At 34.8% G+C, this 23,884-nt stretch overlaps 1 protein-coding gene across 1 annotated transcript in view; it reads left to right on the forward strand.

The window, feature by feature from the left end:
• Positions 1-23,884, forward strand: part of LOC131437037 (uncharacterized) — an 89,232-nt gene that overhangs the window by 60,178 nt on the left and 5,170 nt on the right. The window contains exon 4 of the mRNA XM_058606082.1: positions 22,840-22,961. Within this exon, the coding sequence (XP_058462065.1) occupies positions 22,840-22,961 (122 nt within the window). The remainder of the gene's footprint in view (positions 1-22,839; positions 22,962-23,884) is intronic.

Raw genomic sequence — 23,884 nt, forward strand, 5'->3', positions numbered from 1 at the left:
TCATCTGCGGTAGCTCAGGTTCAAACAGATTCTTGCTCGCATTCTTAATGCTTAGCAAGATGATTCCCGTTCGTACACTCCTCCTATAACGTTTCCCAAATCATTTTCTCCCCCATTTGATCATTGAAAGATGCCGCCACAGTCCAGATACAAAAAGATAAGAAATCAATTTTGTTCTCTTTTTTATAGATTCACAAAAACAAAAACGCATACAGTATACACACTTCTTTATAAAACTCTAATAAAATCGGTGATATATTGGACATTTATAGATCATTGAGTTGATAGACATTTATTTTGAATATAGTTTTGATGGCGCTTCGGGTGTTTTCTATTCGATCGAATTCGAACATTTACCTCAAGCTGGGTGGCAGAATATGCGATGTATTGTCTGTTATGTCAGGGTCCCGCACGTCAGAGATCAACAATATCTCATACATTCGTTGCTGACATAGAAACGAACCAGTAACGCTAATTGAATATTACTTTCATTCAGTGATGCATCATTTATTGTAGTGACTATCATACATACGTGAATCAAGTCACCACGAGTAGCACATATCATTCATACTTGATTAGGAGCAAAATTAAGGCGAAGTAGAAAGAATGAAATAAAACTAGAACAATCGTCATGAATATTCATTTGTGACATGTTTAGTCTTCAATGTACATACAGTTTTAATTGCTATTGGTATTTTATACAATTCGTCTAAAGGACTAGAAGAAGAAGAAGAAGGATGAGCTCCGCTAGATTGCGTCTTATGATGTGAATCACATCGTTATAGACTTGGTTCTGGCATATGACTTGAGATTTCAGTACGTACAATGCCATTTACTGGCGCCTAGAACATGAATATCAAATTTTCTGTCCTTCATCTGATTCATGTTCCTTACAAGCAAGTTGTAGCAGTTGAAATGTGCTGATGCCATTTATGTAAAGCCGAAGTTTGTCGGTCTACGCCAACCCGTTTACTCGAGTTTGCCGAGCGCTAAAGTCGCAGTCAACTTGGTTTTCACATAATTAACTAGCGATCCCGCAGGGTTCAGCATGATGTCTTTCGCTTTTCGTTTGCACAATTGCGAGATATATTTATTAACGTTTCACGTACTTGTCATAAAATCATACACATTCGTGATTAGTAAACACTACAGCATGACACACTCCACTCAGAAGATGTTTGTAAAAAAAATAATTCAATTAATTCGAAAACTGAAATTCATAAATACAATCGGAATAAATGAAGTGTCGCACAGGAGGGAGCTTTTGATGCCATCCAATGTTATTATTGCTCGCTGTTATTATGGTATCCTTGTCGTCGCAATCTCTCCGCTACAAAAAAGCGCAGTCGAAGTATGACCGGTTTCTTCGGACGGTACCGACTAGTTGGCTAACTTCGATCGGTCTGGTTTCTTATCCGCCAGTGAATACTAATTTTTTTATACCAATTGTGAGCTATTTTCACAGCACGATGTTTTAACTATTAACTATAAACTAAAAACCAAACAGCAACACTAATTGATTATCCATAAGTGAACGGAGCCACACGTGTTGCAAGATTTTACTTCAGGTATAAGAACAAATTGGCTCAAGTGGCACGTTCTCTTGATTGTTTGAAGAATTCTACCTTACCATGACTTTTCATAATTTTCTCGACGACGAGGGAATGATAAAAGGAACGTGGAAATAACATTCCCGATAGGATACTGAAAAGTATGCAGGTGCGTCATTGCAGGGCAATTATACATATCAGATGACATGAAGTACCGTTACCGCATCCCCTGTGAAAAAAAAACTTAAAAAAAACTCAACCAGCAGCTAGGGCTGTAGTTGAATCTTACTCGACTTGTGTGCAGTATCACACACAAGTTCAGTACTATTTTATCTGTTGCGCTATGAATCGTGCGCTACACATATTTCAGAGTAGCCTAGTTGGTAAAGCGTCCCTCGGAAAGGAGAAGGGTGAAAGTTCGAGTCTTTCCTCCGGGCGACACTTTATCCTTGGCTAGAGGATTCTTAAAAAAATTATTTGAAAACGATTTATTAATTTTAGTTGGTTTGACGTTAAGCCGCCAAAACTGAGTTCAGTTTTTGCAATGACCTAACGGAAACATATACTGGAGAAGCCAAATGAATGAAAAACTAACAGAAAAGATTATTCATTGGAAAAAGATACGCTCAGAGACAGGACTCGAACCTGCGTTCTTATGCATTCCGTGCATACGCGGTACCATTCTGCTACTCGGAATCTTGTTTTAGTCAGGCCAGCGACTGGCACCATTAAAGAAGGTGACAAGCGATTATAAATACACTCTCCTACTCAATGCTTCATCGGATAAATAGGTATAAAGCGAGAAGACTAGTGTTTGATGGAGAGAGAAGATGTTTGGATGTAAGGTATCGGTCGGGTGACGGCCAGGATGTAGACCATGTTCGATGTACCGTCTTACTATGTCTGACTGGCGTTTTAGAGTGACTAAAACAATATTCAGAGTGGCGAAATGGTAGCGCGTATACACGGAATGCATAAGAGCACAGGTTCGAGTCTTGTTTGTGAGCGTATCTTTTTCCAATTAATCATCTTTTCTGTTATTTTTTTTTTCAATTGGCTTCTCCAATATATATTTCCGCTCAGTCATTGCAAAAAACTGAATTATTTGAAATTTGAATGAAAACTATCCTTGGCATTAGCACAACCTTAAGACCGATTGAGTTATGCTATCACGATCCCGGGGCTTGTAAATATCCTTACTCAATGGAGAAGGATGCACACAAACGATGCCATGGGTGATGTCTGACAAAAAGAAGTAACAATACACAGAAGGAGAAACAAGAAAATGAATATGTTCCTTATTTTGAATACGCCAAATGTGACAGACATTGTTCATGCTAGAACAAATAGTTCGCTTTGATCTTTAATAAGAGAAACAATTTATTAATCAAACCTTATCTCTTTTGCAGTCATTTGACCGTATGACGACCGAGTCAAACCCTTATACTACTTTTGGGAGCCACATACAGCATGGACAACGTAGTCCAAAATCTGCACACCTAGTAGATTGGTTACATTTTTTATATATCGTTTAAATGTAGCTTCCTCTTAGATGACGTTCTCAGACATTCGATACTTTCACTCAGTTCCTTACTAATGCTCCACTCACTCATCAATCATCATTTATACTCTACTATGCGAATGCAAAACAAAACATTTATTTCCACTTTCAAAATTGTAGATTGAGTTCATTTTTTGAAATCTTGTTTATTCTTTCTATGATATATCCTCATGGGTAACATAGACAAAGAAAAAACAATCAAAGCGTATTAGATTTAAAATGAAAAAACCTTTTAATCCACCTAGTGGTGTAATGATGCCTTTTTCATATATATATATATATATATATATATATATATATATATATATATATATATATATATATATATATATATATATATATATATATATATATATATATATATATATATATATATATATATATATATATATATATATATATATTGTGGTATTCTTTTCAAAATGTTTCTCTTCGATTATTGAAAGAAACCAAGGGATTGTTTGTGCATTAACTAGTACAACCTACAGAATGAAACAGTCAGGCCATAGTCAAGGCAAAAGGTGGTCATATCGAGCAAAAGTGAATTGATTCTGAATTTTGTATTATTTTTACACATTTTGTACATTGAATTAAGTAAAAGTAATTTTCCAAACTGAATTTATGGCCTTTTTAATTGGTTACACTTCGAGTGCCGGACCCTGTATATAAGTGACGTATAAGAGATATGATGGTATAAGTGACGTAACCGACAAAACACGTTGATTTTTACCGCTCTTATACATACAAGCGTGCCAATATTTTGGGATCACCTCTAATTTCGTTAAGCGCTAGTGTTCAAAAGTTTAAGCATATCGAAAAATGTCCTCATGCAAAATTTTAGCTAAATACGACATGCGTAAGGGGTGCTGCTCGGTGGTAAAGGTTTGACAATTTTCGAACTTGAAAAAGCACCATAGGGGGGAGTACATGAAATTTCCAAAATCGAAAATTTTTTTTTATGCCGGAACTCTAAAAACTACATAAAACATCGAGATTTAGTGTCATCTCAAAAAAAAAATTTTTTTTAAATCAACTTTCTGGGACTTTGATATTTTTTCTAAGTCTCAAAAAGTCGATTTTTTCAAAAATTTTTTTTTTCGAGATGACACTAATTCTCCACGTTTCATGCAATTCTAAGCCTTTTGACATCAAAAATTTTTTTTCGATTTCGAAAATTTCATGTACCCCCCATGAAATATGCACATGAACGTGCATATATGAATACAAATATACATATATAAAGCGCGTAAATAAGTTGGCTAGTTGGTTCTGGTCCGGGTTTGGTTCCGGATACAAATACCCGAAACCTGACCATTTCTATCGCACACTCGCATTCCGGACACCGGGAAAATACCGCCACACTTCCTTTTCGATGTAAAGAATTTCTTCGTTCTACGAAATAGCTTCTAGAATGTAATGCTTATTGGAAAGCGATGGAAGGTCATGTACACACACTTTTATAGCACCATGTACCGCGTACACAGGGATTTTGAATTTTACGTTGTCTTACTCGATACTGTGCATCTCGTTGTTAACTGAAGCGAATGTAATTGGGTTTCGTTGACGTCTAAACATGAAATACACGTAGTAGCAGCCTTATGGAATTGTATTTCATGTACATTTTGGATATTTTCGTTTTTAGAAAATTTCAATTACGTTTGCTGCTGTTCTAACATTGCAGCGCTTGAAATCGATACAGAATGATTGTAATGAGGTAATTGTCAGTTAATGATCTTCAATTTACTATCAGTTTGTTTTCATTCAAAGATGAGTACAGTGTATGATGATGTATGATCAACGTATTGTTACACCTTTAAGTTAATTAAAACATGTTTGCTAAAGTTTTTTTTTGAAATTCGTAACTTGATGTTTCAAGAGTCAAATCAGCAATACAATAACTCCATAAGTTAGCTGCCACACTTCAAAATCTAGCACTATAATCTGTAGCTGATTGTTGATAATGGAAGTCCAGTTCCGCATTAACATCAAACAAGTCTTTAATAGTACTTTAGCATTATTTTTAGTCCCCACCCCCTCCCCTTCTCCCCTCTATTACGTTTTTTTCGCTAAAACCTCATATAATTAGCGTCAACCACAAACTTTATCACACACAGTGGTTAAAAAGTTATGAATTTAAGAAAGTCCTTTTTGAAGAAAATCGAAATAAAATAATTTTCTGATCCAACTAACAAAATGAAAACATAAATACGGGTTTAATATTTTTGATTGAGAACGATTTTACCAACTATTTCGAATTTCTGAGGGATCGCATTTCTTTTGCTCATAGAATTACTGTATATAGGGCTATTGTACTAATAGTCATCTTATTAGCAGAGTCGACGAATTGTGGTCAAGTCGGATACACTACATTTGCTTCGGCAATAAGAAGCAATACCGCAAAAAAAATGTGCTCTACTAATGTTATAGCGACGCTAAAACTCGAAGCGAATGTGTCATTTTCATCTTACACTTCCATTCCATCTATCGAACGGAGGCAGAAGATCTTATTTTAACTAATGATTTTTGTATATGAGATTTCTACTGCAGCTGAGATGAATGGGGTACCGTTGCTCTATATAGATTCGGCTCACCGATCTTTGCTTGTCAAACATTCAATACCAATTCAGTCATTAGCATTTCAATCGAGATCTATATGCAATAAGAAAGAATAAAAAGCAAGAGTAATATTATATGACTTCTACAAATCATGAGTGACATTTTAAGATGTGTCTTTGTGTCCAAGCAGATAATACTTTTGAAATTTACAAATGACCTTGCATCGTAAATTGTTCGTGATGATGTTTGCAGCAATTCAACAGTAATTGCACCTGAATGCACCTGAAAGGATTCGCTACGTTTTAAACTTCCTCTTGGCCTTGCATAATAATCTCTGGGAGAGTTGTCGACGAAGGTTAACCCATCGCATGCATCGGCGATTGACATAAAAGCTCTCATCCTTTAATTACACTTCTAATCGCATATTAAAGCCGAACATCAATCCTCACTACCGCTCGCTACTCATTCGTCGGTATAATACATCGTATGTGCTGGTGAATGAGACAAGGAAAAAATGTGCAAGATAATCTTCTAGTGCGCCACAAGATCACTGAGTTCAATAGCCCTTGAAATTCGATCAAAGAACGCGCACACTGAGAGCTGGGAAAATAACATAGACTGAGGGCAGAGCACAGAATTACTATATGTTGTTAATGTTAGATAGTATTACTTCTTTTTGAATATGGATTCCAACTGAGATGTTGCGAAATTTTCACTATCAGTTGAGTTTTAATCGGAGTAAGGTAATACTTTACATTCTATACATTCTATTCTTCTTCTTGAAGACGTTTAAATCTTAGATATAATTATGCCATCTATACCTATACTTTGTGTTTTCAAGTACTAGTTGTAGAGAAATAAACTCTCAAAGCAATACACTAAAAAACATAGTCTATTCATATTGTGAACATCGAATCTGATTCTAATTAGCTTGGCACAGGAAGCGAGCCCGGTGACAAAAAATACAAATCCTTACAATTGCGGATGTGAATCTTTGCGTCGAAGGTTCGTCGTTTGGTTCGCAGCACAGTTCTTGAAGTTTCACAATTGCCAACACCCATTCATCATTGCGACACGTGAAAGCTATACAGCAGCTTGCTACTAACTGACCAGCAGGCGCCTATCATGTAGTAAAAGAAAAACGAAAATCGACGGCACTCATTGCTTTATCATTCAACCGAGGCTAATTGGCTTGATTTGACTGGAGATTGTTAACTCAAGCCGGACTGAGCGATTGGTCCCGTCGCGAAGCATATGTTGGTGTCGGGTCCACTACTAGCCGTGACCATTCTCCCACTTTATTGCTCTCAAGATCATTCATGACAGCGCCAATGAGTTTGTTTATAGAGACATGTCAATTTCAGTGAGAGATTATGAATATTTCTGTATAAGAAAATCTTCGGGCCTGTGTTTTGTTTTCAACGAATATCGGACTCAAAAGTACTCAAATGGTGCAGTAAGAAACTTATGCAAAACTGTGGATCCCTAAAAAAAAATCTTTTTCCCTGGGATTCCCCTTCAATTTTAATAATGATTAACTGCACATCAGAATATTACAAACATCTCTGCGTTTTATTGTTATTTACGCGTTTACTCACAGCCGATCAAAAACAACAAACAACGTGTTGATGATTCAGAGCAACCTTTCTCCTTGTTTACGGGTAATAAATCAGATTTTTTTGCGTCGATATGTGACAATGGATGAAACATGGATCCATCACTTCACTCCGAAATCAAAACGATCATCGTCTGAGCGGACTGCAGCTGGTTAACAACGTCCGAAGCGTCCAAAAGCACAACAGTCAGCTGAGAAGTTTCTGGTCTCAGTATTTTGGGATATGCACAGGGTATAATCCTCATCGACTATCTGGAGAAAGAAAATCAATAACGAACACTGCATAACGTTGCTGGATTGATTGAATGGAAAATCAAGGAAAAACGACTTCATATGTCGAATAAAAAACACTGTTTCACTAAGACAATGTACCGATACACAAGTCGATGTAATTGAACAAATGACACTTCGAATTGCTTTCTCATTTACCGTAAAACCAAAGATTACATTGATAAATAAATTGGCTTTTGGCAAAAAAGTGTTTTTCTGAGTTGGTCACGACTCACTGAGTGATGTGTTAGTACGTTCGCCCAGAGAGGGGTCTCATATTCACAAAGCATAATTTAAATATAACGAACTCTTACAAACATGAGCCATTCATAATAATAGAACCGTTATTTGCAGTGACGTATCCAAGGAGGGGAGGGGGTGGGGTAGGTCAAAGGGGGCATTTGCCCCGGGTGCAACGTTTTGGAACATCCTTGGAACCTTCCAAGATCTTTCCGGAGATTAAGTTCAGCATTCTTACCGGAGATGTAGTTTAGCTATTTTTTTGTACACTAAACCAACGATAGGGGAGGCAAATCCTGTTGTTTTAAAACATGTGCTCAATTTTGAAACAACTTCTCTTGTTTTTTCCGTCATTTGACACAAAATCACTAAACTGAACTCTTAAGGAAAATATCTTGCAAATATCTTGTCTTCACTACCAGAACATGTATCTAAATAATTATTGCGAAACCCAGTCATTTACGATTCGACAAAACTAGATGCCCAATGATTTGGGATTGAGCCTTTACATGGTTCATCAAAGACACAATCAATCATTATATGTAATGAAATTTTTTCTTTCCTAAATAGAGTCATGAAGACATACAGATTAACAATTACACAGGTCCTTCATTACTTAAAGCATTCACCCATAATTTAAAAACTCTGCTTTGAAAATCATAATACTCGCTTGTCGCTTATTTACCAATCACAACTATTTTAATATAACTCCATTATTTAGTTTGCTTATGAGTAGAGTCACCGTACATGTTTGTTCGGCTTTATTGACTTTGGTTCATCGGTTTGGCAAAGTTATACGGTCTGATTATTTTTTCGTTTACGATAATCTATTTTCTTCTCAAACAATCACGTCTTACTTCTTGTTTGTGTTTGAACTAGCGCATGCATATGTGGATTCCACTTTTTGGTAATTGTAAACCTATGCATATGTACTCGTATAGTAGTAAAATGGAAAAATACAATACAGCATCATATAAATTTGTGTTGAATGCATGACGATTTAATTACATATTAATCATACGTTAGTGCGCATTCTAGTTTAAGAAGTATATCAGAGTTGCTAATTTTATAAATTAGCAATCTATATCTCTCCAGGGATACTCTCGATTAGTAATACAAATTCTTACATTAACATTTCAACGGAATCTACTCTGTGTACATTAGTTTCACACGACTTCAAGAGAAAAAATAATGGAAAAGCTGTCATCGACGAATGTGCCTCACCTTTTCACGGACATTTCCATCAATAGTTTGAACAATTTTGATTCACCGACACTCGATCATTTGTGTTTTAGAATTTTAAACGGTATCTTATAAATAAAACTTTGTAGGGCATGCTTAAACCCTGCGAAGCTCTATTTTCTCATTACCATATTCATTGCCATTACCATTATTGTAATCAATACGTTGCAGGTGAAATCAAGTTTCGCTGTGAAGAGAATTTGGTCCTGTATTGACCATATAATTGATGTAGACCTGGAAACACAAGAGAGATCTAAGCTTACATGGCTTATTTGCACTTCAGCACGATATATATTATTTTATCGATAAATCTGGCATAGAACTTTTTTTACTGTTTGTCGTTCCAAGTTCTCATTGACGACAAACTGCAATCCGACATGCGAACAGATAATCTTTCTGATATCTTTGCTTTCGGATGTTCTTCCGTCATACAAATCTGCACGTGGGTAAATTGCTATAATGTTTTGAATGCCAACACTAGCATTTCTGTTAGGTTAAATCTTCTCCGATGATTTAAATTTGGACATGTGTGACAATGCGAGTGAACGTGAATTGAATATTTATACTTGTTGGTGAATCGCAATATTCAAAATAAATCACCGCGTTTCGTTTTCATTGTGTGGCGCGCTAAAAAAGGGTTTGTAATGTGAAACTTACGATTTTCAGTTTCATACAAAATAACACATTTTTTCTAAATTCCATTTCAAGCTTTCTTTCTTGTCTACATGACCGTGCTGACCAAAGAAATATTCCGCATAGTAATATCCAACATAATCAATATTGTATAATTTTTTTATAATTCAATTTAAGAAACACTGACCAATCATAAATCAAATTCGTGCGTTGATATTTTATGGAATTAATTTGAATAAATGGAAGAGAAGAAAACCGGTGTATCCATGCTATCGATCCAGTAGACGAGTAGCAACACCGACTATGGTTCAAAATTGTTCGAAAATTGACGAATGATTAATGACAATATTTTCTATCTACTCCTGTCGATGACCAACAATCTGGTCGATTCAGTTGATCGTGTGGTGGTACGTCGACCCGTTAAATGTCGTAATGTATTTAAATGTATTCATTTTTTACATATTACAAAGTAAATAAGATGGCGCCAAAATAAATAAAAAAGATAAATAAAATTTGCTCCTTCTCAGACCCCCCACGCGCTGGTGTCAAGTCACCGACGATGCGCGCACTTTTATCATGACTTATATCCTACCTGTTTCGCCTGCTCAGGCTGAACTGAACATCGTGGCCGTAGCTCGAGCAGTAACAGCTGCCGACACTGAATAGATTGAACGCAATCTCATCATTGCTCGTAACGTGGCATTGCAAACGCAGCCTTTGAATATTCATAGATACAAACTATGAACACAAAAACGGACCTCCTCCATCAGTGAACACACTTCCTCTCCTTCATTTGCAACTTTTTCAATAAAATAGGTGATAATGAAATTATTATTAAATTATCTACGGACTGAATCCTGTGATGCTCATGAAACAGGTTAACATTCAACGAATGTCTTAGAAATCTCAAAATGTTTATCAAACTGGTTTCATTTCATGGTTCTGACTTTTATTTGGGGAAAAATGTTTCAAAATCAATAAATTAAAAAATACATTATATCGAATACTGCTCAGAAATAAAATAAGGGCACGAAGGAATATAAACTGTTTAGAGGAAATAAATCAAAATTGGATCCAAATCTCTCTTGAGTACGATTTTCTAAGCATGATTGCCATTGCAGCAAAGTAAAACATACCGATGCGGAACTTGACCTTCTGTTTCCAAGTCTGGACTTGAACATACGATATCTGGCTTATTAAACTAGCACCATTTACTCTGAGCCGCCGACCTGGGTTACAGTTGTAGACGAGTTCGATTATAAGAGCGTTTGCCGGAGCCGCTACAATTGCCTTTGTAGTCTATTTGCTACTTAGTGATCACTTGACAAAAGGTCAGTTTGTTTTTAACACACAATAAAAATTGGACTTAGACGTCTGTTATCTGTGGTTCAATAATCGTGTATAGCTCAACTGAAATCATGTGTAGAATTGTAACTCACACGTACATCACATTAAACTCATTCATTTAATACCTGTGTTCTCTGTTCAATGCACTGTATCAGGAGATAAGTTTGAAATTATTACATTCGATTCAAATTTTCTCGCTGATATAATAAAAATATTGCATACATTTTCACATTATATTGGATGTTAGTTCTTAGAAATGAAGCAATAATACTGGACCCTCTTAATTGTAAACCTAGTTAGCCGGAAAATGCTGTCGATATATAACTATGAAAGACCTCATCGATTACTGATCAATGATTCATTGTGGTTCATTCCTTATGGTGTTTTATGCTTTCATACCGTTCTTGATAGCTGACTATCCGGAACTAGTTTTTAAAGGTTGTGTTCCATTTTCGCAAGCCGAAGTTCTCAGAAAAGCTTTAACGTTCCAAAACAGTGATATCAATTCATTGATATTTTGAAATTACAGATTACAAAAAGCAATCAGGAAAAAAAGAATATGAATCTTTAAAACATGTTGCTGGTTATTCTATTTCTTCTGTATGACCCATATAACAACCTTTTTCGATTATAGAAATTCAACCTTCTGGTTATACGTCCCTCGAGTTTTCTCATATAAAACGATAATACAATCACTGTGAAATTCAACTTTTCAACAGAAGCCAGTAGTGCTGAGTACCATATACCTACTATAGGGATCAGTTAATCGAGAACGCAATGTTTGTGTGCGTATGAGTCTGAATATCCTTTTAAATGGGATCACTACAGTGGGCTCGACTTTAAATGTTTGATAGAACTAAATAATATACATTTTATTATTTTTCTTCATTTATAAAATGATCACACTTACGAGAGTAATTGTTAGATAAAAAAATCCATTGCTTGATTTCTTGTGGAGGGGTCCTACCACAGACTAACAGACAGGACACTCAATATTCCTTTATTTGGGACAGCACTCATATGTGTCATGATGGCGCCACGTTACCCTATCAAAAACATCCTGTCTGTCATCTAGGCTGTGTTTATTTTTTTCATTTACCAACAGAGTTGCCAATCATACAGAATTACCTGTAATGTATTGATTTGTACACGTCCATGCGAATTTCATGCAGGATACAGATTTAATACATATTGCCAAAACTATATACATAATTGTACCTACTTCTCATCCTCCAACGCAATACAAAATCGAACCCGTTTTGTTACAATATTTATTTGCTTCTGGCCGCCACTTAAATTCGAGTGAAAACTACCAGCACAATAAAAAATAATATTTATTTATTGTGACGATTCATTTTCAAATATTTTGATGAAATCAGGCATCCCTGCAAGCAGCTGATCGGTGTTGACAAACGAGGGGAAACCAACTAGTAAAAAAAATTTACATAACACAAGGGGTGTACAGATAGTAAATAGTTCGCGCAGTACAATATAGGTGAAACTAGTGCATCACGAAAAATTATTTTTATAAGAATTTACTCATACTGTCATGTCTGTTATTCTGTGTTCCTACTACTGGAAGCTTTTCTCGGAATAACATAATGCAGAATTTTTTTTTCACTAATTGGCGAGAGAACATGGTTTTTATTTAAATGACTTCAATTAAAAATCAATATTTTCCGAAAAATCTCTCTTTCATTTGTTATCAACTGATAAAAGGAAAATGCAAATTGCTGGATCTTATTTAGTTAGTTACTGCAGGTTTCCTCATTAGTTTTCGCATTGGAAAAAGAACGATTTGTTGTCGGTTATACGGTTATATATATATATATATATATATATATATATATATATATATATATATATATATATATATATATATATATATATATATATATATATATCACTCACACGGTTTTATCTTCGGAGCCAAAAGTTTCCACCATCATTTATGTACCATTAATCCGTAACCACGTTGTAGTTTCCAAACAAGCCTGAGATTGTCTAAATCGGTTGATTCGTCATCGAGAAAATGGTAAGAATAGAGAAAAATGCGCTTCGTTGGTTATTTTCCCGGAACGGAAAGTGTACGCCATGAGCAATTTTAATTTGCAATAGCAGCGTGCAAACAAGTTTAACACTATTTCTTTCCCGATTTTATGCATACCTAAAATATATCATCTGATAATGATTTCGTTTTGTGTAGGTTTGTATGACTAAGCGAAAAACAGATTGAGGAGTGAAGTAAAGAAAAACTCACGGAAAAGATGATTTTTTGGAAAAAATACGCTCAGAGACATTATTCTTAAAACGCAAACCATAATACTATGTTCACACTATGAGATAAAACAAGTTTTAATACCACGTTCACACAACGGTTTAAAACGAGTTTTAACTCTGATTTCATGTTTTAAGCGAAATAACATGTTTTTCTTCCGTGTTATTCCATATTCAGAAACGTCACATTAAAACATGTTTTCCCAAAATAACATTGACTGATCATTAAGTCAAGCACAGCCCTGCTAGCATTTTCCGTCATTTTTCGACTATGTCAATTGACAAGCTTTTATCGAAACAGTTTTCCATCAGAGTAGCTATGACAAAACAGAACAGGAAACTTGTACAACCATGCTTGTTTTTTTGTTTAAAGACATGACATTTTTGGTCATTTATTGCTAAATATATTTATTTCACGTGAATGGCCAAAGTTTCGAAGCAAATACCCTTCGAAACGTTGACAACTAACGTGATATAAACATTTAAAACCAACCAATGGCCAAAACGACTTTTTATTACGTAGAAGAAAACTTTCTGAGTGAAGAAGTGGAAAATTGAAGCGATTGACATAATATTTTTACCAATTTTTCCGAGGCATTGTGAAAAACCATTCTTCTTGAAACCGGGAATGCAATCTTTAATTTTTTCACTGTAGATTCTATTCCGAAGTACTACAAACTATTCTATGAGTATTCCGGAACCCAGTAAAGTTCCACAGTAATTTATCTTCTCAACAAGTGCTTAATATTTGCGACGTAAACATTTTGCAGTTTGTTTATAAACAAACTCAATAACAAACAATATGTCATGCGTATAACATAATACAAGTGTTAACAGTTAAGTTCTAACTTTATATTACTATCGTTAAAACATGTTATTTTCTGCAGATGTGAACATAGTATAACCAAATACAATTTTTTTTTTGTATTTGGTATAACATTAACGTGAATCGTTTTGGGCTCATGACAGGACGAGTAGTTTTCATAATTGCAATCGAATTCGTGGTTACTTTCGAAACAAATCATTCAGCTCATTCAATTTCTGTCCATTCAGATCTATCTTATATTATTTGTTTTTATTCTTACTTTCTTCAAATTTTAAGTATGATTAGAAAAATTTCAAGAATAAGGTAATAAATGAGGTTAGATCAGATTAGGACAAGAAATAGAAATAACAATCAGTATTAGTAACAGTTTCGCTGCTTACTTTTCTGTAATACTAATTTCAACAATGTGTTTTTAATTTTTTCACAAATGAAAACGAACTTCACATGCACTACTTTCGCTAATAAAATTGCAAAACAAAACAGGTAGCTCAATTTTTTTAACAAGTCACAGCTATGATCTTAAGTGAAATACAACATAGCAAAACAAGTAAATATCAAAGTATCATCCATTACAACTGAATTCAGGATTCTTTAATAAGATTACAATTGATATAATACTGCAAAATAATGGTGATATTTGAATGAACATTGGCTAGAAACTAAAGTCCTAAACTAAATCAGTTATGATGTTTTATTTTCATTTGCAAGACTCATGATGAAGTTCATTAATTGAAAAAAATGAGTTCTTCTGTTGCTTTATATCGAAATATAATGATCAGAATTTCAAAAAACTAAAAGAAGAAATCAGATCACTAAATAAATTATTCATTTAATAAAAAAAATCAGTCAACAATTTTGGATTGAAACGATGCTAAAAGTTAGCTGTGAAATAGTTTTTCTGTGTTAAATTTGCTATCTAATTTTTTACAATATTGTTATAAGTTTCTGCTTTCGGACTTCTATAGTTACATCAAATTCCATAATAATTGTGATACAAACGTTCTAAAATCTGTTACGATTTTGCTCCCGCTGAAGTTTTTTATGTTATGATTTTTGTTATTTTAACAGCCTATCAGCCAAATTTGTTTCAAAATTTGTTACAAAATATTTCTGAAATAATTTACTCCAGTTGTTATAATTTTGTTATTACCACCTGATTGGGTATAGATGTACCAAGATGAGCTGGAGTGAAATGATATCGCTGAATTAATTTTACATTTAACTATTGTACGAAATAAAGACAAAATGCTGTAGCAATTATTAAACTTACTTAATAATAGTCAGGAAAAATTTAAAAGGTTTCTACTCCTGGTAAAAATTTTATTAAGACTTTCGAAATCAGCATATCTGACAAAACTGAATAGATAAACAAGCTCAAGGTAGTCAAATTCGTTTCAGTCATCTTCGAGAAAACTTAACAAATAGTAATGAGTGAAGTTGGTGGGTTATGTCACTTATACCGTTATATCTTCGGAACCGGAAGTTAGTGCCATTAGTTGGATATCGCATTCATCTCAACATAAAAAAGCCTTGGTATTACCACATTTCTTTTGTGGAATTTAATCTTCTGTTTCAACAGACTTCGCAGTCGAATCATAGCGTACAGAACCATTGCATGGCTGGTGATACGATCCTACTGACGCTAGTAGTCCTTCCAGGTCGCAGCTCGAACATACGACAACTGGCTTGTACGACCAGTACCCTACGCATTGAACCACCACCATTTGATTTGCTCATTTCAAAGTCGTACTATTGTCAACTACACTATATTGTACTTTGTTTCTGCCGTCCGAACGTCTTCATTAAAAGTACAGTTTTTTGAAGAATCATACAGTAATGCATGCACTTATGAGAATAGCATCTTTACACCATTGGTGATGGCTGAAAAGAACACAATTTGTTGCTTTTATATTTTACTATTTAAGAAGTCAAACTCGTGCATTTCTCTTAAAGTGTGAACGGGGTACATCGATACCTATATCAGGACAAGCTATTTTATAATAATATTCCTTTTCATTATACAAAATTAGGTGTTAGATTCTGCAATTCAATTATATTCTCACTCCATGTATGATAAAGCTATCAACTCTGATAGTCACGCAGGCACCGGACATCTAGTCTCTACTGGGACTAAAATTAAAATTGATCTTACAGGAAATGATTCAATTTCCGCCAGGCAGATGAAAGTGCTCCGATTGTCACCGCTGGTCCGATGACCGACGAACACTGTCGCGTTGATAAGCAAAGCACATCCTCCCGTTTGCCATCTAGTCCGTTGACGATGTTCGCTGCGACGTTGCAACCTTATAGAAGGCGAGATCCCTGTTTCAATGATGATGTTCAATGCACAAATTAATTATGTTGAAATTGATATTGCTGATTTTAATCTGCATTTCAAAATCTCTGATAAATATAATAAATTATATTCCAATTAAAATCATCGATGGAACTAAGAACAACCGGCAATGACGGGACATGTGTTTTTGAAGTATACACAATCAACTAGTACCTTGAAATAAGGACCAATAATCTTGCTGGAGAATTAAGCAATTATGCAGGATATATGTACCTCAATTCATTCATCCCAAAGAATTAGTTCGATTCGAAGTTTTGCTTTATTGTGACAGAAATATAATAAATAAAATAATCATATATTTCATATATACTTTTGGAGGATAGTAAAGATAGCAGCTCTGATTAAAAAGCATTTCGTTTGTGAAGATAGTACAGATTTGAATCGTTTGCTGGAATCCTAATGTAGAAAGGTAGAATCGATTCACTAAACTCATACTTGATCAGTTGATTTGAAAGTTAGTTTTTATTTCAATAAACGGTGCTCCGAAAAAAGCAGCTTAGTTATCTTCTACGCAAAGCAGCAAAAATCTATACGGAAGGTGTACATAAAGTTATTTTATTGACTGCAACTATTGTTTGATATATTCTCTGTATAATCCGATCTAACGGCGTTATGGTCCCCAACAGCAACAAATGATAATCTGCAAATTGATGCTAATTGTTTAATTTATTGGAAATTTTAATGGATGTGTGATTTTATCTCATTCGCGTGGAACGGTAAGTCGCTGGAACCCGAACAAAGATACTGCATTCCACTTCGGAACTCGACGATCCGGGATTTTGATGTGGCACGTGATGTGGTCAAGATTTTTATCTGTAAATCTCCACCTCCTGCTATTTTAGCGCATAAGCATTCTGGTAGTCTACTGTTCGGTGTATAAAGATCGGTCGTGCAGGAAGAGAACCATGATGCACACAAGAATTCAATACCGAGAAATAAAAAAAAATATCTCAGTGTTACCCGTGTAAACTCAGACTGAGATAGAGTCTTGATAAACAGCGTAATTATTACTTTCAAAATTATAAAGAACCTTCAAAAGCTTTATATATACTTTACTAAACGACTTAATTTTGTCAAATTTTTTATACACATGGTTTAGATTTTTGACTTGTATGAGGTTTTTAAAATCAATCTACTATGTTCACCATCACAAAAAGTTGTTTTATTTTCGAATAATGGAACGGAAAAACAGAGAAGTGGTGTGTATCATTTAGAAATAGCAAACGATTACTAAAATAAATGCAATAGCGATCGTTGCACAGTTAACAGTCGTTTCGAGTTTTTTTTTGTCTTTCTCGTAAAGAAAGTTTATGCAATCACTTGAGAATCGACCAGTGAAAATGTCATACTCCATTCAACTCAGTTCGTCTGGCCTCAAAACTGCACCAATCGGTAGCTTTTTTGTTAATTTTATAGATTATAAAGGTCATTCGCCTCTTCGGGCCAGAAAACTTTCTGACCCTATGTGCGGGGTTGGGAATCAAACCCAGATGGGCTGCTTGAAATGCATCGGCTTACCCATCACACTATACCCGTCCCCCAATCGGTAGCTATTATCAGTAAGCATCCAAACAATCCGATTCCGGCTATCCTGTTTCCCTGTTTCCGGTTCTGGAAGCAACGAAATATTCCAAAACGGATATCACTCACTTTTCTCAGCGATGATTCGACCGATTTCCACAAACTTAAGTTCAAATAAAATGTCTCGTGATCCTATACGGAATTCACAAATTCTATTCGGATCCGACTCCTGGTTCCGGAATTATAGGGTAACTACACAATTCGATAACCATTATCAATATTAGCTGCCTATTGATAATGGCTATCGATTTGTGTAGTTTGCAGTCCTGTTTAGGTTTTTTTACGATTTTTGTTTCACGGATTTCGGCTGTCCTGGTTCCCGGTTTCTGGTTCCGGGAGCATAACCTAACTTGTTTGCTGGATTTGGTGTTACCTCAACTGCTGTTTTCGAGTAGCTTCCATTGTATGTGCTATTCTATAGGCAGCATCGAATGTCTCCGGATTTTTGGCAACAATTTCGTCACATATTGCTCTTGATTCCAAGTCAAAAAGCAGCTGTTCGACCAGCATCCGATCCAGGAAATTTCCGTACTCACAGTATGCAATAGCTTGTCGCAATCGCAACGCGAAATTCGCAATGTTTTCATCCGGTTGCTGTCGTAATTGACGAAATTTAATACTTTCGGCGTACTTATTTGATCCTGTCAAAATGTTTCACTACAGTCAATTTTATTTCCGCGTATTCTGACTGCCAAGGGCTGATCAGGAACTTGAGTGCGCTGTTCAACTCGATTCCCATATGAACGAGAGCATATGCGGCGTGCTCAGCTTCCCTGATTTTGCTGAGGTTTAGTGCCCAGTCGAATCGTTTAAAGTAGTCCTCAACAGACGAACAGTAGACGGCCTTATATTCACCAATAGAAAAAGCTGCTGCTTTCACTCCTCCTTCCTGTGCTGGACCAGCAACTGCGGCGGCTGCTGCTTGTGCATGAGTAACTTCTCGTACCGCTGCCCTCAGCGCAATGGTGAACGCGGTTGTAAGCCCTTCTAGTGCTTCTGCCGGGATGGACATTTTATCCCACTTCTGACACCACTATTATGTATTTAATTAACAAGATACGAAGTTTCGACTTCTTTATTTAACTCTAAGTTTATAGTATCGAACCTCATGTTCAGCGAATACAATATCGGAAGGAAGCGCAAAAAAGATGACAGATAAGTGAAGCCATCGCATAATGCGATCAGTGTAATTCGTTTACATTTACTAAAACTAAAATATAATAACTAGTTAATGCACACACAATCTCTTTGATTAAAGCCGGGATAAAATGAGTTATATAAAAAAGTACCACAGTATTAAGAAGTGATTTTTAAGTGGTATAGGATTTGATTTAAAAAAAACACAGCAAATTGAGAAAATTGATGAAATCTTTATTAAAATCGATAGAACGGTCAATATAATTTAATGTTTGAAGATGATCTCATGCATGCGCTATAGATGACCCATGCGCAAAGTCCAATTTTGGCACACTGTCTCTAACATATCGGCTGGAATTTTCACAAATAATGCTACCGGCCCATAATCCACACCAAACAGTGACTTTTTTCGAATGCATTGGTAGCTCTTGCAATGCTTCTGACTGGTCTTATAAACCAAATCGAAGAAATATGACATTGACACTAAAGACACGATTCACGAGTGATCTGTTAAAAACAGTGTTGCCAAAAAACAGTAAAAAATCACCCTTTATATATGAGAATATGATTGATATGAGAAAGGCATTATTACACCACTAGGTGGATTAAATAGGTTTTTCATCACTTATTGTTTGAGACGACGATTGGAACGATGATCCATCGGTGATAGATTCACAGCGGAATTTTGATTTAAGCGATGACGGTGAATTCTTCTCCTTTGAAGTAGTGTCACGGCTTTCGGAGAACGTGAGGAACGAGTTAAAACGCGTGCGGTAGCTTCAATACTTTTAATGCGCGAGATTCAATTGACGTTTTGTGCTTCTTTGTGTGAGTGTAAGTGTTCTGCATGAGCAGAATGTGCATATAGAAGATGCGATGTAAATATAGGGTGTGTGTGTGTTTAACATAAGGTGAATATAAAAGATAGTTGATCGAGGTTCTTTTTGACGAGCAAAAAAACAGGGCTGACATTATGCATCTCGAATCGAGTTGCTCGAAACGATTATTTTTGAAGTCGATTCGACTGAACTGAGGCATTACGTATCGCTTTCGACCTTGTGATCGAGATCCTAACAATGTGGTACTAGATTTCGACTGACGCTGCTCGAACTGTCATAACCAGAGATGCCATTTATACAGATTTATCTGTATTATACAGATTTTAACATGCGCATACAGATTTAATACAAAGTACAGATTTCTTAAATTTAATACGGATTTATACAGATTTCACCAAAAGTATTAAGGAAAAAATTAAACTATCTATTAGTATTTGAGCTATCTATTAGTATTTGATTGCAATGACGAGATAAACGTATAGGAATCAACGAACAAATCACTTTTTAAAATATATATTTTTTGTGCAGATATTTAATGAAGAACACTGAAATCCATTTATATTAAAATTTGTAACTAAATTGAACTTAAAAGTTAGACAAGTCTTGCCATCATGAAACATTATTGCCAGACTGATAGTTGTATTACCTGACTTAACGTTGCATATTGGGTTTTGGAAATCCATCTCAACTTATGAAGTGAACATTTTCAAATTAGACAAGTATATAGCACCATAATTCAATTGTTGTTGATAGGAAAAAACTATAAAATTTCGTCGATGAATATAATATAAGATATGAAATTTAATATACCACTCTATAACCATAATCTATTGGAATAACACTTTTTAACATAATTGTATTGTAGAAATTTCATTTTATTAGCGAATACAGATAAATACAGATATTTTATACGAATCAATACAGATTTTCTATGAAAATATCTGGCATCTCTGATCATAACATACATAGGTAAACAAACCCATATACATGGCAATCATGAAAAAAATTAAACTGAATTATTGTTTGGGTATTTTCGAATACATTTATTCAGTTCAAGTACTGAAAAGAAGCAAACTGTTTGTAATACTGCGGTTAACATGAACACATTTCTGAAATTTAAATCAAGAAGCAGATTCGTTTCCACTCCATTTGAAAACGTAAAGAATTTTTTCAAGCGTGTTCTTGTACACAATTTATCGATGTACTTTTGAAATTATAATAAAAAAAATTCTGTATTTTTCATGTATTGTTTCAAGTCTAATATAATTTACGTCATCCATATGTGTAGTTTTAATCAAAGGCTTTTAGGTTTTGCAGCTTTCTATGTAGTTTTTTTTTCATATTTATTAGGATATATTGCTTTAGCTAATATCCCAGGAGCAACCCATCCTTTGTAGTATTCATAATCTATTTAGGTACTATTGAAGAGTCAAATACACGCTAATAGCACGAGATTGTGATGCTTTTGGCATATTCTAAATACTTTCAAGGTGTTTGGACAAATTTTTCAATTTACTTGAGTTAGATATATGGGTAAAAACATCATTTGCTCATTGTTATCGAGCGAATAAGCTTTTTCCTACAATCCGTTTGAGCGACGTTTTCATTCCACAGGATTCAGAAATTTTATTACAAACTACAGTTACTGGGCATAGGTTAGTTTCGACTTACTTTTGTTATTTTAAGTAAACACGCTTTCAATTAATATGCTTTCTAAACAGTTCGACTTGTACATAATATGCCAAACACACAAAATATATACAACGATATACAAAACAATGCATTAAAATAAAGATTATCAATACTAATATGTTTATGAAAATCTAAGATGTTATCGATAACTACCTAAATAAAAAGAAACGTATTCGAAAACTCATAGTCGATAGTAATAAGGCTTTCGACCATTTCTTATCGAGTTCAGTCGTTTACGAGCTCGATTGTTTTGGTTCCATAATGCCAAAACTTCTCGATAATCTAATACTTCTTCGAGTGAAGTCGAACGAAGCTCGATGATCGACTTCGAATCGAGAACCATAATACGAAACGTGGTCGATTCGATGAAATTTCAGTCGAATCGAGATACATAATGCCACCCCAGGTCTCACAAGCACTATTCGCCTTTCCTAAAGAAGCCAAAACCGAAAATCGTTTATTTATGCGTACAAAATCGAATTTTGAATCTGCACAGCATTTGTACCAGAAAATGGTGACCGAGATTAATTTTTGCGAACAAAAAAAACGGGGAGGTAATGTCACAGACATAACTGAAGGACGAAGAACCTCACCACGACATCGAGTTCCGTCCAACGCACCTTCTATACTCGTCCAGTTGAACATCAGGATTGATTCTGTGCCTGACTACTTCAAAACCGTCGGGTGCGAAAAAGGCAAGCGAGTTTTCCTCATAGTTTTAAAAGGTTTAGAAAACTTTGTTTTTGAGTTATTTATGATTATCTTACACTGTTTCCTGATTCGTGATCATATTTCCGACAGATTGTAAAAAAGTTATGTTGTTGGATTATGTACAACAAGAGATTTTCACGATTGAATTCTACTCATTCTTGAACAGGGTATAGTTTGAAAAGGCGCCTCATAGTAAAGTAAGTCGTATTAACGGCAAAAACAATTAAATCGATACTACTTACCGGTGGCAAGTCATGATGAGCACGCTCTTACTTAATCGATTGTATATCTATAAAATCTTATTTGTATCAATCCTGTCTGTGTTCATTCAACATGGCACGAATTTTTGAAACTATATTGCTACTATCATTAACGTAAAATAATTCTAGATTTTTTTTTATTTCAGAGACTTTCACCATAGAAGCGTTTCCATTGCCGAAGAAAAATTTCACTATAGGAGTAGCGATACGCTGCGAAGAAACCAATATGTACTTATGCTTCGACAGAAACTGGAAAATCAAAGGCATGGTAAGATTTTGAATGTTTATTATGAAAGTTAGACGTGCGATTATTCAGTAGCCCAAACAAACAAAATAACTTGACGAATTTGAGGCATTTTTTTTTATTTTTATCCTGAATTCTGATATTTTAAGTAAGTTTTATTTCCATTTAAAATCATATAAGATTTAAATTTCATTTTACCGTAGAATGATTTGATGCCACCATCAATGTAAGATAAATTATCTTTGAATCGATCTTTGGACATAGCCGGTAGAATAATTTTTCTTGGATATTTTGTGTTTCAATCCTAGTTTCTCGCTTTCAGAATCAAACGTATTGCTCCCATTTATACTCACAATTTCATCTTTCGAAGCAACAACTTTAAGAAAAGATTCAGCTTTTTTACCATAACTTTGATCGAAATCAGATATAAACATATGCGAATACTTTAAATTGGAATTATCTCGAACGTACTGTGCTGAGCGAGAGATTTCAAAATATTTCTCTCAGGTGCTGAAATATGTGCAAAATCATTAAAAAATAATGCGCACTCCATTTTCTCGGAATTTTCTCAACCAATTGTCACAAATAAACAAGCAAATAAAAGGTGTAGAAATTCTTTGAAAAGTCACCGAAAAGTTCATCCAGATCCAACTTCCGGTTCCGGCATTACAGTGCGATTAGTGAAAATTTTCAATTTCATGAGTATTTTTTCACAAGCGATGACAAAACGAGGTGCACATTTTTATAAAACTTACTGATAAATTCATCTAGTTGGCAGATCTTGTTAGTTAGTGAATATATAAAACTACTTTGGGAGTACTAGTCACCGGTTTCCGCTTCCGAAAGCACCGATAATAATGAAGAAAGTTTCCAAAAACGCAAATCAGCAACGGTTAAGACGATTTTCACGAATCATGATTCAAATGAAAGCTCTCATTGTCCTAAAA

The sequence above is a fragment of the Malaya genurostris genome, chromosome 3, assembly GCF_030247185.1.
Source record: "Malaya genurostris strain Urasoe2022 chromosome 3, Malgen_1.1, whole genome shotgun sequence".
Classification (NCBI taxonomy): domain Eukaryota; kingdom Metazoa; phylum Arthropoda; class Insecta; order Diptera; family Culicidae; genus Malaya; species Malaya genurostris.